The sequence below is a fragment of the Sinohyriopsis cumingii genome, chromosome 4 (assembly GCF_028554795.1).
Source record: "Sinohyriopsis cumingii isolate HCF-2022 chromosome 4, ASM2855479v2, whole genome shotgun sequence".
NCBI lineage: Eukaryota > Metazoa > Mollusca > Bivalvia > Unionida > Unionidae > Sinohyriopsis > Sinohyriopsis cumingii.
Genome location: NC_142964.1, coordinates 128,651,545 through 128,669,056, shown reverse-complemented (window position 1 = coordinate 128,669,056; position 17,512 = coordinate 128,651,545). Strand labels below are relative to the sequence as shown.

The window sequence follows — 17,512 nt, the reverse complement described above, 5'->3', positions numbered from 1 at the left end:
TTACCTAGTATACAGGAATCAAAGAAGTTTGTATTTACCTAGTATACAGGGATCAAAGAAGTCTGTATTTACCTAGTATACAGGGATCAAAGAAGTCTGTATTTACCTAGTATACAGGAATCAAAGAAGTTTGTATTTACCTAGTATACAGGGATCAAAGAAGTCTGTATTTACCTAGTATACAGGGATCAAAGAAGTTTATATTTACCTAGTATACAGGGAAGTTATAGGTATCATGAGTTTTACTCATACAATTGAAGTGTGAATGATGAATGGATAATGAAATAGGCAATGTACAAAACATTACAGGTACTAACACATACAGATTATAAACAGAACTTGAGTGTGAATAATGAGTAGACAATGAAACAGGCAATGAACAAAACATTACAAGCACTAACACATACAAATTATAAATAGAACTTAAGTGTGAATAATGAGTGGACAATGAAACATGCAATGGACAAAACATTAAAAGTACTAATACAAAGATTATAAATAGAACTAAAGTGTGAATAATGAGTGGACAGTGAGTCATGCAAAGTACTAACACATAAAGATTATAAATTGAATTGAAGTGTGAATAATGAATGGATGATGAAACGGGTAATGGACAAAAACATTAAAACTTAAAGAAAGTGAATTGCAAAAAAAATAAATGAATCACCAGTTGAATATATGAACCAAACTATAACAGAGATATCTTGAACGGTTATGAAATTTTGCTCTGGAAACAAAAGTTTGGATAATGGAATACTAGTCAAACATCTGTACTATGATTCATAGTGATATCTTGAGCCGCTTGGATTGGAGTCATGCTCCATAACCCCAAAAGTGTGAATGATTATAGATGGATAAGAGCCAATGCATGAAAAAATACTGAAAATGTATAACTGTGAATACCAAAAGACATATCCACCCTACCAGCCAATAACTTTACAAAATTTCATAGGGATGCCTTAAATTGGTTTTGGAATGCTGACCCTTAAACTAAAGTGTGGATAACAGATGGATGGACAGACAAAATGAATAAAACTTAGAATTGTGAATACCAAAAGACACATATGCACCACCAATCGACTAAATGGACCTAATACAGATTTCTTGCTTCAGAAATGAAAGTGTGAATAACGGATGCATGACAGGTCAGACACAAAAATATTAAAAATATTTAATCTTAAGAGTTGTGAATGGCAAAGGTTACATCTGTATCATCAGTCCAAAATTTATTCCAAGTCTCACATAGTTGCCTTGAACTGTTTTATACCATCTGTTCAGTATTTATTCCAAGTTTCACATAGATTCCCTGAATTTTTCTGGACCAACAGTCCAATATTTATTCCAAGTTTCACATAGATTCTCTGAACTGTTGTGGACCAACAGTCCAATATTTATTGCAAGTTTCACATAGATTCCCTGAACTGACTAAGAGTATAGAATGATACAGAAACATAGTGATAGCTTCATCCCCTACCCTTCTCAATGTATTAAAAACTGGGATAATAATTAGAGCAATTTAATGGCTTGCCATACCAAGCCACCACCCAACACACATACTGATATCTGAGTTCAAGGTCTAGACTTATTTACATGACACAGAATGTTCTTGAACTGAAGTTTTTACCCACATTCTGGTCATTTTCATTGTGTCTTAGGATTCTATACAACATTCTTGCAAGCAAAATTATTCATTCCTATATCTGTAACAGTCTGTGAAATTATTTACTGTTGTGTTCAGACATAGCTGCCAACCCCCGAATAAAAAAATACTGACTTCTTGTGACAAAAATACTGATTTTCAGGAACAAATACTGATTTTTAAAATTTTAATGCATATGTAACTATTTACAACATATACAACCATCAGTAAAGTAGGACAGTGCTTTACATAATTATTTAATGTCAAATACACATGTTGTACCATATTAAATTCGGTTGCCCATTCAGAAGGTGCAAGAGTGCAACACACTCAGACACAGACTTTTTATAGTAGCCTTTTCCACACCTTATCTTTTTCCGATCATTATCAATTTGAACGTATCAACCATCACTGATGATCTCAATTCTGTGTGATTTTCTTATTGAACTGTTTTCGTTCTAGCATATGAGTAATCCTTTGCAATTTTACTGTCTGGAAAACATGTGCGAAATAAATCGCCAGCAACACTAGTAACTGAAAGAGGAAGGTTAATTTCCAAAAGAAATTTAAGAAACCGAATTTCGATCAAATTACATCAAGGTTCTCTCTGGTATTTATAAACGTTGTAAGTTCAGGCTGAGTTGTGTATGATGAAACAGCAAGCTGATGTTTATTAGCTTTTTCATGCTCTTTATTTCATAGGCGCCCAATAGCGAAATCACGTTACACAACTTGCAAAACATAGTTTTCTCCTTTACTGGATGGTTTCACAAATCTAAACAAGACGGCACAATTGTCCTTCTAGTTCTGCTCTTTTGTCTTTCCTGGAGAAAATTCTGAATATTCTGCTTTCCTATTCAACATGATTAGAAGTTGAATATTACGAAAATGAGATACAGTGACAGCGGTAACTGTTTGCGAAATCCAATATGGCAGATAAAGACAGGCATTGTAGCCTCGATTTTGAATGAACCAATCATACTGTAGAACTGTATTCCTATGTACATGCGATACATTTCTATTAGAATGGAACCGAGTGCCCGTTCTAAACTGAAAATTGCAAGGAATTTTTTATATATTTAAAAAAAAAAAATATTTTTTGCCAAAAAAACGTACATCTGTATTCAGGTCCAAAATATGGGACAAATACGTAAAAAACGGGACACTTGGCAGCTATGTTCAGATATAATTTGAGAGGAATCATTTATTTAAATTATTCATTCAAATTACAATATCCTCATTGACTTTTGGATTAAAACATTTTTTTAGGATTATTGTGAATTCGTTTAAAGATGTTCTGAATTACATCAATGGGATATATCAAAACTATTGGTACATCAGCACAATCAACGCATGGAATTCATTCAGAATATTCAATATTTCTAGACTTGTGATAGTGTGTTTGTATGTGATTTGGATTATTAACATACCCTTAAAATGTTTCAGTCATATCACTACGATATCTGCAGTTTATAGTGATGTCTAACACTGGGGCATCATGCCACAGTTATGTAGCATCATGTCCTGCCCAGTCACATTTATCCTGACACCAGGCCACCCAGTCCTAACACTAACCTTTTAATGCTGAAGGCCTAGGCAGGAAGCTGTTAGTACCATTTTTATTCTTTGGTATGACTTGTCATGGGCTTGAACCTGCAACCTACCCCATCTGGGGCAGATGGTCTAACCACTAGGCCAACACTTGTGATAGAAGATATTTCTTCTTGTTATGACTGGATGTACAAAGTTTTGGTTTAAAACATGTTAAAAATGTCTCTGTAACGAACATTGTTGTACATGTGACCTTTGACCCATCCTAAAGATTTCCTGAGGAAGAAATCAGAGAGATGTCAAAGTTGAGCAGATAAATAGATATTGTCATGGTACAGAAATACCACTAAAAGTTAAGTCTAGTTGGTCAACTGCATTATAATGAACCCTTCCTTAATTCTATCATTGCTGACCCTACCCCCCATCACCACAAAGAGGATTCTTAAGTTGGGCTTTATGCTAATGCTGGCATGATTTTTTTTTTTACTAACTACAATAGCTGAAAATGAAATTAAAAGAGTTTCATTTTTCCAACCTGTTTTGTGGACTTGAGATGGACATCTAAATTAAGAGCCAACCTGTCCCACCACCAACCCCTTGAGTTGGTACAGTAAACAGTTTGGGACAGCAGTTCCTGCAGCAAGTGTACAGCCTCCACATACTTCTTACTTCTCTGCAGAATATCCACTGCCTGACTTCTCACTCTGTAGTATACATGTAATGGGGTATACGATCTTAGAAACAAGGGGAGATTCTTGTCCCATCTGAAAAAATATGTGTAATAGCATGATTTTTACTATTTAAGTATTAATATGTAGTTCATGAACATCTTCTGTGTTCTGATTTCATTACAATGAAATTGTTAAGCTACAAACAGAAAAATGCTATGGATGATATAGGTTATTCAGCAACCCAAAAATTAATTTTTTAACAATAAATATGGTTAATATAAAGGGCATTTACGAGATTCCAAGATGGTATTACATAGCAAAAACAATAAGCAGACATATAAATTATGCAATATAACAATACTTTTTATAAGCTGCAGTACCGTATATGCTGATAGGACCATCAGAAAATGCAATAATTGCAACTTTTGATTCATACGCATATTGAAAAGTTAAAAAGTTGCATTTAAAAATATTAATAAACCATAACTTTCATCTAAAAGTTAATTTACTACAAAATCATCAGCAACAGAATAAGCCTTGAACCATTTTATAAGTAATGCATTTCACCCTCTGATTAGTTTTTGAAAAATTCCATTAATAAACAAACCTAGAGCTCAGAGGTATAGCTGCATCACAAAAGCCCCTGCGTTCTACAACTTGCTTAGCTGGACTTTAACACATCAACCCCTAGCGACAAGTTAACGTGGCAGGAGGTAATAGCCTACTGCCGAGCTCTGTAGCGTCATGGTCATGCATGATACACTAAAGTGGGTGGTATTATAGAAAGGTAGACAGATGTAGCTCTACAATGATACCAAATAATCTGGAATATCTAGTTGCACTACAAAATACAGATAAAAAATCTCATTTTTTGGACCCGATTTTTTTCTACCCAAAATTAACCCCTGGTTGGAATCTGATTTTGTGTCCAGATTTTAGACTTTTTGGTCTCAGATGTAAGGCAAACCGGTATGAACTGCAAAATGACAGATGAACTTTGCTAAAAGTAGGATAAGATGGGCATTTGGAAAAAAGAATGGTCTTGATACAAAAATAAAGGCTTCGTTTAGCAAAAAAAAAAAAAAAAGAACTCCAATTTTTACCCTTCCTCTCATGCACAAGCCAATTAGCCAATGAAAAACGATGTTTCTAACACAGCTTGGCAGTATGTTATTGAAAGATCACCTGGGATTTGGTGTTTTTGGATCTATTCAGAAATAGCTTTCAAAATGTGTTTCATACTCAATTTTCAGGTGAAAATGACAAAAACCTCCAGGGGTTAATGTGTTAAAGGGTGCATTTTGATGACATCACCAAATTTGAATGTTCCTTGCAAATTTAATCACTTGTGCAACGACACTGCACATAAATTAAAAATTTAGCCATTCCCTGACGATTTGTAAAAAAAATTAAAAATCCTCGTTAAACAGAAATACCTTCTATTGTAAAATAAAGTTTTGAAGAAGATGGGCATTCAGGGGCCATAACTCTTCTAAACTTGGAATGCTGGAAATTCAATTCATTGTCTCATCAATACACAGTAAAGGAAGATAATAACTTTGGCTGAAATGTAATATTCCAAAAGAAAATTATACTGCTGAAAGCAAAGTTATGAGGACAATTAAGGCCGATAGATTTGATATGCAAGTTGTGAAGGGGTGTCAGATTGCAAGTGGATATGATATGAAAGTCTTGAAAGCCTGTTACATGGCATATAGATATGATACACAAATCTTAATGACCTGTCACAATGAATGCTGATATTATTTACAAGTTTTGAAGGGGTGAAATACTGTACATGGATATGATATGCAAACTTGAAGGACTGTCAAACTGTATTTGGATATAATATGCAAGTCTTCAACAGCTGTTACAATGTATGTTGATATACACAAGTCCTGAAGGGCTGTCAAACTGTCTGCGGATATAATATGCAAGTCATTAACAGCTGTTACAATGTATGTTGATATACACAAGTCCTGAAGGAATGTCAAACTGTCTGCGGATATAATATTGCAAGTCATTAACAGCTGTTACAATGTATGTTGATATACACAAGTCCTGAAGGGCTGTCAAACTGTCTGCGGATATAATATGCAAGTCATTAACAGCTGTTACAATGTATGTTGATATACACAAGTCCTGAAGGGCTGTCAAACTGTCTGCAGATATAATATGCAAGTCATTAACAGCTGTCATATAGTATGTGGATATTATAACAAGTCTTAAAAAGCTGTCATGCTATATGTGGATATGTTATGCAAGTCTTGAAGGAATGCCATGCTTTTTTGGGATATACCAGCTGTTACAATGTATGCTGATGTAAACAAGTCCAGAAGCGGTGTGATACTGTAATGTGGTTATAATATGCCAGTCTTGAACAGTGCTCACACTGTAGATGGATATAATTTGCAAGACTTGAAGGATTGTCATTCTGTATGTGAATGTAATATGCAAGTCTTGAATGGATATCAGTGTATGTGGATATTACACGCAAGTCCTTAAGGGCTGTCATACTGTGTATGGATATGATATGCAAGTCTAGAAGGGCTTTCACACTATGTAAAGTCTTGGATGGCTGTCATACTGTATGTGAATATGATATACAGTAGTCCCCCTCTTGAACGGCCCCCCTGACCAGCGGCCACCCACTCCTTACGGCCAGAATCCGTTGGCACCGACCAGTTTGTGTTCAAAAGTACCCCTCACGAAAGGCTACCCGGCTAACATGACCAGCGGCCAGCATATTAGTGCAATAATATAAAATTTACCCCTCACAAGCGGCCACATTTTTATTTTGATATGTATCCAGAACCAGTATTTTATTCATAACATGTGTTAAGTAATCCGATTTCTGTTTCCCGATGTCAGGTTTTCGTTACTGAAGGAAGTGTTGACTAAAGTATATGTACCACTAAGGTTAATATTATATCATTTAAGCCACATTTATTCCATAAAGCCGAGAAAGACTCAAATTTTAATCCATACAAAAGGGTAAGTACATGTAATCCAATTAGCCTTACTGCTCTGTTATCATAAGATGTCCGGTTTAGTCATTTCGATAATTGTTAAAATTACAATTATTGAACAGTAGTAACAGCTGAGAAGTGGCAGCATCAATGTACAATACACAAGTCAGCAGGAAACTGGTTCGATAGCCTTTATGGCTTCCCTTAGTAAGATGTTCACTTTGATAATTAGTGGCTATTACTAATGACAATAATTGTCAAAATTACAAATCCTAACAGCCACGAGGTCAAATCTGCATGATGTTAAATGGTACATATCAAAGCCATTTTGGCTTCATTCACTTAGTGTAAAGAAATATATAAAAACAATAGGGTACCAGACTGCGACTAACGAATCACGTGACAAGATCACTTCCTTTAAAAACACACGGCAATTTGTTTAGATGCATAAAAAATAGTTTTATCAGTATTGTAGTTGGCAACATGAATAACTTACTGCAAAAAGATCAACATGTCATCGAGGGAAAGAAAAATTCTCAGTTTCGAAGAGAAAGTGAAAGTAATTCAACTGACCGAGAGGTTCGGGGGTGGGGTCGAGGATCCCTGCAGAAAATTAATGTCAGGAAAGACTCAGATAAACAATATCGTGAAAGATAAGGAAACAATTCTGCAGAAGTGGGAAAGTGAAATGGATGAAGAAAGGAAGATTGTTTGAGCCAGGAGATGTTTGTATCCTGATTTGAATGACAAGAAAAAGCAACAATTGAGATATGATGACTTTACCGCAAGTAATGGATGTTTGCACATATTTCAAGTGCGACAGAATATTAAGTGTTCTGTCCTTAGTGAAGAATCAGTTGATGTTAATAATGAAGTTGTCGAAGATTGGGACAAAAGACTAAATGATATATGCAGGGGATATGACAGCAAGGATATTTATAATTGTGACGAGACTGGTTTGTTTTTTAGACTGTTATCAACAGTGACAGATGATGTGATCTGTAACATAATTATAAAGACAGTTTTAAAACTATATCAATGGTTATTCATAACATTCTTTTGAAAATGATGAAACAGTTTGTTTTTAATTTATTTCACAACAAGCATGTGATATTTTAATGAAAATATTAAATGTTTTAGAATTAAATGTACTTGTGACTTTCTTCATATGTATTTACTATTCACATTTGTCATCCCTCTCTAAAAAGGCCACCCTCATTATAAGGCCACTTCCCTGCTGCAGTAGGGGTGGCCTTATAAGAAGGGGACTAATGTACAAGTCTTGAACAGCTGTCACATTGTGTGCTGATTTATACTGTATGTAGATATAATATGCATGTCTTGAACATCTCTCATACAATAGGTGAATATGATATGCAAGTCTTGAAAGACTATCATACTGTAATTGAATATAATATGCAAGTCTTGAATGTTTATCACAGTGTATGTGGAAATTACACACAAGTCTTGAATGACTGTCATACTCTATGTGGATATAATATGCAAGTCTTTAAGGGATATTACAGTACATATGGATAACATACACAATTTTTGAAGGGCTGTCATACTATATGTAGATGTAATATACAAGTTTTGATGGGCTGTCATACTGTATGTGGATATAATATGCAAATCTTGAATGACTGTCATCCTCTATGTGGGTATGAAATGCAAGGCTTGAAGGACTGTCATACTGCATGTGGATATAATATGCAAGTTTTTAAGGGTGGTCACACGTGGATATGATATGCAAGTCTTAAAGATCTGTCAATAATTTATGTGGATATGATATGCAAATCTTGAAGACTGTTATACTTTTAATGGATATAAAGTTTAAGTCCTTAATGGCTCTCACAATGGACGTGAATATTTTACACAATTTTTGAAGGGCTGTCATACTGTATGTGTAAGTCTTTTAGGGCTGTAATCTTGTATATAGATATAATAAGCAAGTTTTGAAAGACTGTCATACTGTATGTGGAAGTAATATCTAAGTCTTTAATGGCTGTCACACTAAAAGATGATAGTATGCACAAGTCCGAATGACTGTCATACTGTATGCGGATATGATCTGCAAGTCTTGAATGACTGTCATTCTGTATGTGGATATGATATGGCTGTCATACTGTATGTGGGTATGATATGCAAGTCTTGAAGGACTGTCATACTGTATGTGGGCATACTGTATGTGGACATGATATGCAAGTCTTGATGGACTGTCATACTGTATGTGGATATGATATGCAAGTCTTGAAGGACTGTCATATTGTACGTGGATATGATAACTATATCTTGCCAAATGCTACCATGTAGATGAGACAATAAAACCTACTCCATGTTCTCTTCTTTCTTCAACAGTTCCCTGCTCCTCTTTTCTGCCTCTAAACAAACCTCATAGGCCCTTGGGTAATCCTTCCTCTCAAGCCTAATTAGCACATCAATCTCACACTGCAGGGCCTCCTCAAACCTATATAATGAAAATTTCAGAATTTTTAAACTGCCTCATAAGTAATCTCATTTTCAACTTACACAAGCAAAACTGGTTTCTACAGGAAAGATCTTGTTTAAAATCAACTGTTGAATGCAACCCACCCACCCTTGAAAAAAGTGACCATGTACTATTTTGGATCAAATATATGTCAGTAATTCTATATTTAAAATGTCTTCTCTTGGATGCCATCACTTTAAGGCCAGCAGCCAGCCATTACTAGTAGTACAGAAAATGTTCAATTAATCCCTCATGAGTGTGTACATACTGGCTTTACAGATGGAAATCTGACAATGACTTTTATCCAGCATGCAGACAAAGGACCTAACTTTAATTCACACAAAGAGACAAGATATTACTTGGATTATCCTTACTGTTATGCATTCCAAAGATGTTTGGTTTTGTCACTTTGATAATTACTGATTAATTCTACTACTGATAATTACTGACTAATACTACTACTGATAATTACTGATTAATACTACTACTGATAATTACTGATTAATACTGCTACTGATAATTACTGACTAATACTAATACTGATAATTGCTGACTAATACTACTACTGATAATTACTGACTAATACTACTACTGATAATTGTTGATTAATACTACTACTGATAATTACTGATTAATACTAATACTGATAACTGCTGATTAATACTAATACTGATAATTACTGAATAATACTACTACTGATAATTACTGACTAATACTACTACTGATAATTACTGACTAATACTACTACTGATAATTGCTGACTAATACTACTACTGATAATTACTGATTAATACTGCTACTGATAACTACTGACTAATACTACTACTGATAATTACTGCCTAATACTACTACTGATAATTACTGACTAATACTAATACTGATAATTGCTGATTAATACTACTACTGATAATTACTGTTTAATACTAATACTGATATAATTACTGATTAATACTACTACTGATAATTACTGATTAATACTAATACTGATAATTGCTGATTAATACTACTACTAATAATTACTGATTAATACTAATACTGATAATTGCTGATCAATACTAATACTGATAATTACTGATTAATACTACTACTGATAATTACTGATTAATACTACTACTGATAATTACTGATTAATACTAATACTGATAACTGCTGATTAATACTACTATTGATAATTACCAATATGACAAAAAAGATAACAGCTGAGAAGCACATTACTGTTCAGCTCAAGTCAGCAAGACAAGGAAGGATTAATTGAAAGCAAAAATGGTTTGATTGCTTTCAGCTCAAGTCAGCAAGACAAGGAAGGATTACTTGAAAGCAAAAATGGTTTGATTGCTTTCTTGCTTACTTCATTTGTAAACACTGTATTTTATGTAACATCTGCATATTCATCAGACAGTCTGGAGTTCATCATGGATTTAACAAATTTAGGGACTTTTCTCTTTAAATGTGAATAAAGGATGGTCAATCTGGTTATAGTCTTAATTGGGAAAAAAAGTAATAAAAAATAAAAGCAGAACAAAGTGTTGTAATGTTTCCCATTTTTAAACTGGTGTTAAAATATAATACGGCTAATGTGGTTATGTGAGAAAGCTTGCCAGTAGCTTCTTGTGGGTCGGTGGTTCTTTCCGGGATTTTTCCGGGTTCTTCCTCCACCATTAATACTGGCTGCCATGTATAGCCTATCTTGTGCTGAAAAATGACATTAAACCCTACAACAACAACAACAACAAAAAAATATAATAAAGAAACTCCATGTTCACTTTCTTTAGCTCATGGTACGAGTTTAGTTGATTTTTTTTCTCACTTGCTGATGCAGTTCCACCATATAGACAATCAGTCATCCATACATTTTGCAACAGCATCAAAAAAAATGTTTGAACTTTGCTGTCACATTAAAGTACAAATGCAAATTAAAAATCTCCAACCTTGCATCCAGTGCAGACATCTACTCTGAGCCTCTTTTAAATCTCACCTGAACAACATGTCTGTCTTTCAATACAGGGGTCTGTTACAAGCAAATTGTAAATTTCATCCTCTCACCTGACCAACATGTCTCTGTATTTCAATGCAGGGGTCTGTTACAAGCAAATCGTAAATTTCATCCTCTCACCTGACCAACATGTCTCTGTCTTTCAATACAGAGGTCTGTTACAAGCAAATTGTAAATTTCATCCTCTCACCTGACCAACATGTCTGTCTTTCAATACAGAGGTATGTTACATGCAATTTTAAGTTTCATCCTCTCACCTGACCAACATGTCTTTGTCTTTGAATACAGGAGTCTGTTTGTTGACAGTGTAACTTGGATACACAACTTTTCCAGCATTCACCATCAGCATCTGAAATCTTTAAAATATTCCTTTTTTATAGCAAAATAAAAACAATAAACAGGAAAGTGGTCACTAAAATTGATAGTACTCAGCAAAACATTGATCTCACTCAAGTGTAGTAAATATTGTAGCATTATAACAAAAATTCCCATCACAAACACCACAATAATTCTTTCTCTTACAAACATACACATTACTGCTTTCCCTGACAAACATACATGGTATTTCTTACCCTTACAAACATACATGACACCTACTTCCCTTACAAAGATTCATGGTACTTATTTCCCTTTCAAAGAAACATGGTACTTATTTCCCTTACAAACATACATGGTACTTATTTCCCTTACAAACATACATGGTACTTATTTCCCTTACAAACAAACATGGTACATATTTTCCTTACAAACATACATTGTACTTCTTTCCCTTAAAAACATACACCTTTCCCTTACAAAGATATAGTGTACATATTTCCCTCAAAAAGATACATGGTACATCTTTCCCTTACAATAAAACATGGTAGATCATTCCCTTACAAAAATATATATTACTTCTTTCCCTTACAAACACACATGGTACTTCTTTCCCTTACAAAGATACATGGTACTTCTTTCCATTACAAACATACATGGTACTTATCACAAACATACATGGTACTTCTTTCCCTTACAAACACACATGTACAATAAAACATGGTAGATCATTCCCTTAAAAAAAAATATATTACTTCTTTCCCTTACAAACACACATGGTACTTCTTTCCCTTACAAAAATACATGGTACTTCTTTCCATTACAAACATACATGGTACTTATTTCCCTTACAAACATTCATGGTACTTATTTCTCTTACAAAGATGAGCAAATGAAAAGATTAGTTCTTGATTTATTAACTCAAACAATAACTAATAATTTTAACAAGAAAAATAATTTTATGATTATCAATTTATATCTAAGAAATGAAATTAAACCTGTTACTATGCATGTAAAATGGTATCAAATATCTAGACATGGATTCCATGGAAATAGTATCAAATATTTAGACAAAGATTTCATGGAAATAGTATCAAATATCCAAACAAGGATTTCATGGAAATAGTATCAAATATCTAGACAAAGATTCCATGGAACTAGTATCAAATATCTAGACAAAGATTCCATGGAACTAGTATCAAATATCTAGACAAAGATTCCATGGAACTAGTATCAAATATCTAGACAAAGATTCCATGGAACTAGTATCAAATATCTAGACAAAGATTTCATGGAACTAGTATCAAATATCTAGACAAAGATTCCATGGAACTAGTATCAAATATCTAGACAAAGATTCCATGGAACTAGTATCAAATATCTAGACAAAGATTTCATGGAAATAGTATCAAATATCTAGACAAAGATTCCATGGAACTAGTATCAAATATCAAGACATGGATTCCATGGAAATAGTATCAAATATCCAAACAAGGATTTCATGGAAATAGTATCAAATATCTAGACAAAGATTCCATGGAACTAGTATCAAATATCTAGACAAGGATTCCATGGAAATGGTATCAAATATCCAAACAAGGATTCCATGGAAATAGTATCAAATATCTAGACAAAGATTCCATGGAACTAGTATCAAATATCTAGATAAGGATTCCATGGAAATAGTATCAAATATCTAGACAAGGATTCCATGGAAATGGTATCAAATATCCAAACAAGGATTCCATGGAAATAGTATCAAATATCTAGACAAAGATTCCATGGAACTAGTATCAAATATCTAGATAAGGATTCCATGGAAATAGTATCAAATATATAGACAAAGATTCCATGGAACTAGTATCAAATATCTAGATAAGGATTCCATGGAAATAGTATCAAATATCTAGACAAAGATTCCATGGAAATAGTATCAAATATCCAAACAAGGATTCCATGGAAATGGTATCAAATATCTAGACAAGGATTCCATGGAAATGATATCAAATATCTAGACAAGGATTCCATGGAAATGATATCAAATATCTAGACAAGGATTCCATGGAAAATTATGTCTTGCATATTAACAGTAATATGACTTTCAATACCACTCCAGTGGACTAGTGGTTAGACCATCCACCTCAAATGCAGGAGATCACGGGTTGGAACCCCCGTTGAGTCATACCAAATACTTATAAAAATGATACTAACAGCTGCCTCTCTTGGCTCATAGCATTAAGAGGTTAGTGACAGGACTGGTCGGCTCAGTGTTGGGATATGTAATAATGTAAAAATACAAATCACACACACACTTCTTTCAAAACTTCTCACAAAATCTTTAAATGTTTAAAATGTTTCTGTCACTGCCTGAAAAGATATATAACATAGATAATTCTTGTTTTCTGATACTGTAGACAAGACAGTATCTAAGTGACTTACATCTGATTTTGTCCTCCACTTCCACTGTCTTCATCATAGTTTGTGTTGATCAGTGAGAACAACATCAGCGCTCTAACAAACACTCCCTTGGGCTCCTCAACTAGACGACAACTCTTACCTAGGTAACCCTTTGCTCTAGAAAAATATTCATCATAGTTAAAAAGAGACTTTGTGTATAATGTTTGATCAAATGTTTTAAAAACAGTAAAGGTGATGCCATAAAATATGAATAAAACAAAAAATTGTTTTTCCCAAGCAAAAGAAGGCATATGCTATAGAATGACAAAATACTTTTATAAAACCACCTATTTTAAGAAAACATTAGCAAAATGATTGAAAATTTAAAGAAACAAATTGTTCCATCTGAACAAATTAGCCCTCATTTCTAAAATCACACTATAATAAGACCATATCTCAAGACCAGCAAGTGATTTCATTAGCAAGGTTTTACTGTAACTCAGGATAAATAAGTGTTATTTAAGTAATAAAATATGTCTTTTTTGCTGTAACTCTGGATAAACAAGCATGATTTAAATACTAAAATTTGTCTTATTTACTGTCACTCTGGATAAATAAGCATGATTTAAATACTAAATTTTGTCTTATTTACTGTAACTCTGGATAAACAAGCATGATTTAAATACTAAAATTTGTCTTATTTGAACAAATGAATGACTCTCTCAATTAAGTGAAAGTAATATTTCTAAATTTACAATTCATTCCAAAAATTTAATTGCATAGCTCTATTTGTTGGAAATCAACTTTTTTAATCAAATAAGTTTTTTTAATAATACTTACCCAAACATGATACATTAGGTAAACATCCACTACTTCACAAATCCCGCACTCCTAAGCTAATACCAACATTCACTACATTATTTAAGTAATAAAGGTGTTAAAGACAGTCATCTGCTTGCCAAGAGACAAGTCAGACAAGAGTGGTCTCTCCTTGGACTGGCACCAAATCCTGTATATCATCAGTTACTATGGAAGCTTGTGCATATGCACTTCAAGGATATAACTGTTAACAAAGCCTGAGAGGAAGTGTCCCTAGTATGATTGGGTAAGTACTATCAAATATACATACTTTATGCCAAAAAGTGGTCTCTTCTTCCAACTACCTGCTCAAAAAAGATTAGGAGAAACAGGTAAGAGGGAAAAGGAGTTACATCCCCTTATCCCAGTGTCAGTGCTTGCTCTGGTCTTGTGTGAGAAAAGGGATAGGGTTGGCACAGGTAACATGGGTTGTTATGAAGATGCTGAACCTGTATCACTGCTAATACAATCCCATCTGGGATACAAAATATGAAAATAAAAGCTGAAGAATGTCACTGCTGACTTCCATCTCAGGGCCTGGATAATGTCTGTCAAAGAAGAGAACATTCAAATGCTGTGCTGGAGGTAACTGCCATTCAAAAACTGCATAAGAAATTCATCAGTTTCCTGTAGACTAATTGGATAACCAAGTGGATCCAAGATGACAGAGCCTGGTGGAAATATTGTCCGCTACTTTGTGTGGTAAGAACAAGTGATATCTACATCTACTGGTTCAGTGGAATGACTAAGTCCTGCAGGTGCCTTAGGAAATAGGGTCCAAAGCAGACAGTGGTTTCAAGACGAAGGATTCAATGTCCATGAGCAGGATCTTGCTATTAATGATTGAAGCAGGGGCCATCGTAAGAGAAACTGAACCATCATGGCTGAAATGCAGAAAGTTCATGTTGATAGATAAGGTGTGAAACTCACTGATACTGCTTGTTATAGTTAGAAAGAGACATAAGAAGAGATCTTAGAAAGGCAAGTCAAAGAGGCTTCAGACAGTGGTTCAAAGGGTGCCTTGTTTAACCATGTCAGAACCCCTAGCTGATTCCATTTCCAGCACAAAAAAACAAGGCCTTTGGTCAAGACAAAGTTGCAAAATGGAATTAGATGTCTTGATGCTGTATAATGTCCTGGAATTATATGTCTTGATGCTGTCCTATTGTTCTAGAAAAAGAAGTCTTTATGCCATCCAATGTCATGAAATTAGAAGTCTTTATGCTGTGTAATGTCCTGGAATTAGAGGTCTTTATGCTGTGTAATGTCCTGGAATTAGAAGTCTTTATGCTGTGTAATGTCCTGGAATTAGAAGTCTGGAATTAGAGGTCTTTATGCCATCCTGTCTCCTGGAATTAAAGGTTTATATGCCGTACAATGTTCTTGAATTAGAGATCTTTATGCTGTCCTATGTCCTGGAATTAGAGGTCTCTATGCTGTCCTATGTCCTGGAATTAGAGGTCTTTATGCTGTCTGATATCCTGGAATTAGAGGTCTTTATGCTGTCTGATATCCTGGAATTTGAGGTCTTTATGCTGTCCAATGCCCTGGCATTAGAGGTCTTATGCTGTCCTATGTCCTGGAATTAGAGGTCTTATGCTGTCCTATGTCCTGGAATTAGAGGTCTTTATACTGTCCAATGTCCTGGAATTGGAGGTCTTTATGCTGTCCTATGTCATAGAATTAAAGGTCTTTATGCTGCCCTATGTTCTGGAATTAAAGGTTTTTATGCTGTATGATGTCCTGGAATTAAAGGTTTTTATGCCATACAATGTCCCTGAATTAGAGGTCCTTCTGTTATCCTACGTCCTGGAATTAGAGGTCTTTATGCTGTCAAATGTCCTGGAATTAGAGGTCTTTATGCTATCTGATATCCTGGAATTAGAGAGCTTTATGCTGTCACATGTCCTAGAATTAAATGTCTTTAAACCATCTTGAAGAAGGCAGAATTTTGCGGGAAAGGGATTAGTCAGTACTCAGATTCTCTGACTATCAGCAAGATGTTAGGAAAAAGAACCATTGGGATTAAGGTGCATGCACTGACACCATTCCAGTTGTGGGAAAGGCATGTTGTTTTTTTTGCCAACTTAAATGCTTTAAAAAAGAATCATTGGGATTAAGGTGTATGCAATGACACCATTCCAGTTCAGGGAAAAGCATTGGTTGCCAACTTAAAGGTTTTCCAAAAGAATCATTGTGATGAAGGTGAATGCACTGACACCATTCCAGCTGTGGGAAAGGCATTGGTTGCCAACTTGAAAGCTTTCAAAAAGAATCACTGGGATTAAGGTGTATGCATTGACACCATTCCAGTTGTGGGAAAGGCATTGGTTGCCAACCTGAAGGCTTTCAAAAAGAACCATTGGGATTAAGGTGTATGCACTGATACCATTCCAGTTTAGGGAAAAGCATTCGTTGCCAACTTGAAGGCTTTCAGATCCAGAACTAACAAAATAAAAGCTGAGAGTGTGACATTTGCAAAGAGGTCGACAAAAGAGTAATAAGTTGATTAAACAAAAGTGTGTTTATATTATGAATTAGATGAATAAGTCTCTTCAAAACCTTTTTGCTTTCTAAGATGAACCTATCCATTTTTTTATCATTGCTCTCTCACTGATATCAATAAACATC

The 17,512-nt window shown here is 34.4% G+C and overlaps 1 protein-coding gene across 1 annotated transcript in view; it reads right to left on the bottom strand.

Moving 5' to 3' along the window:
• Positions 1-17,512, bottom strand: part of LOC149802083 (fanconi-associated nuclease 1-like) — a 67,584-nt gene that overhangs the window by 34,906 nt on the left and 15,166 nt on the right. The window contains exons 5-8 of the mRNA XM_089956485.1: positions 14,066-14,200; positions 11,569-11,667; positions 9,163-9,297; positions 3,726-3,954 (exon numbers count right to left, since the gene is read on the bottom strand). Of these exons, the coding sequence (XP_089812611.1) occupies positions 3,726-3,954; positions 9,163-9,297; positions 11,569-11,667; positions 14,066-14,200 (598 nt within the window). The remainder of the gene's footprint in view (positions 1-3,725; positions 3,955-9,162; positions 9,298-11,568; positions 11,668-14,065; positions 14,201-17,512) is intronic.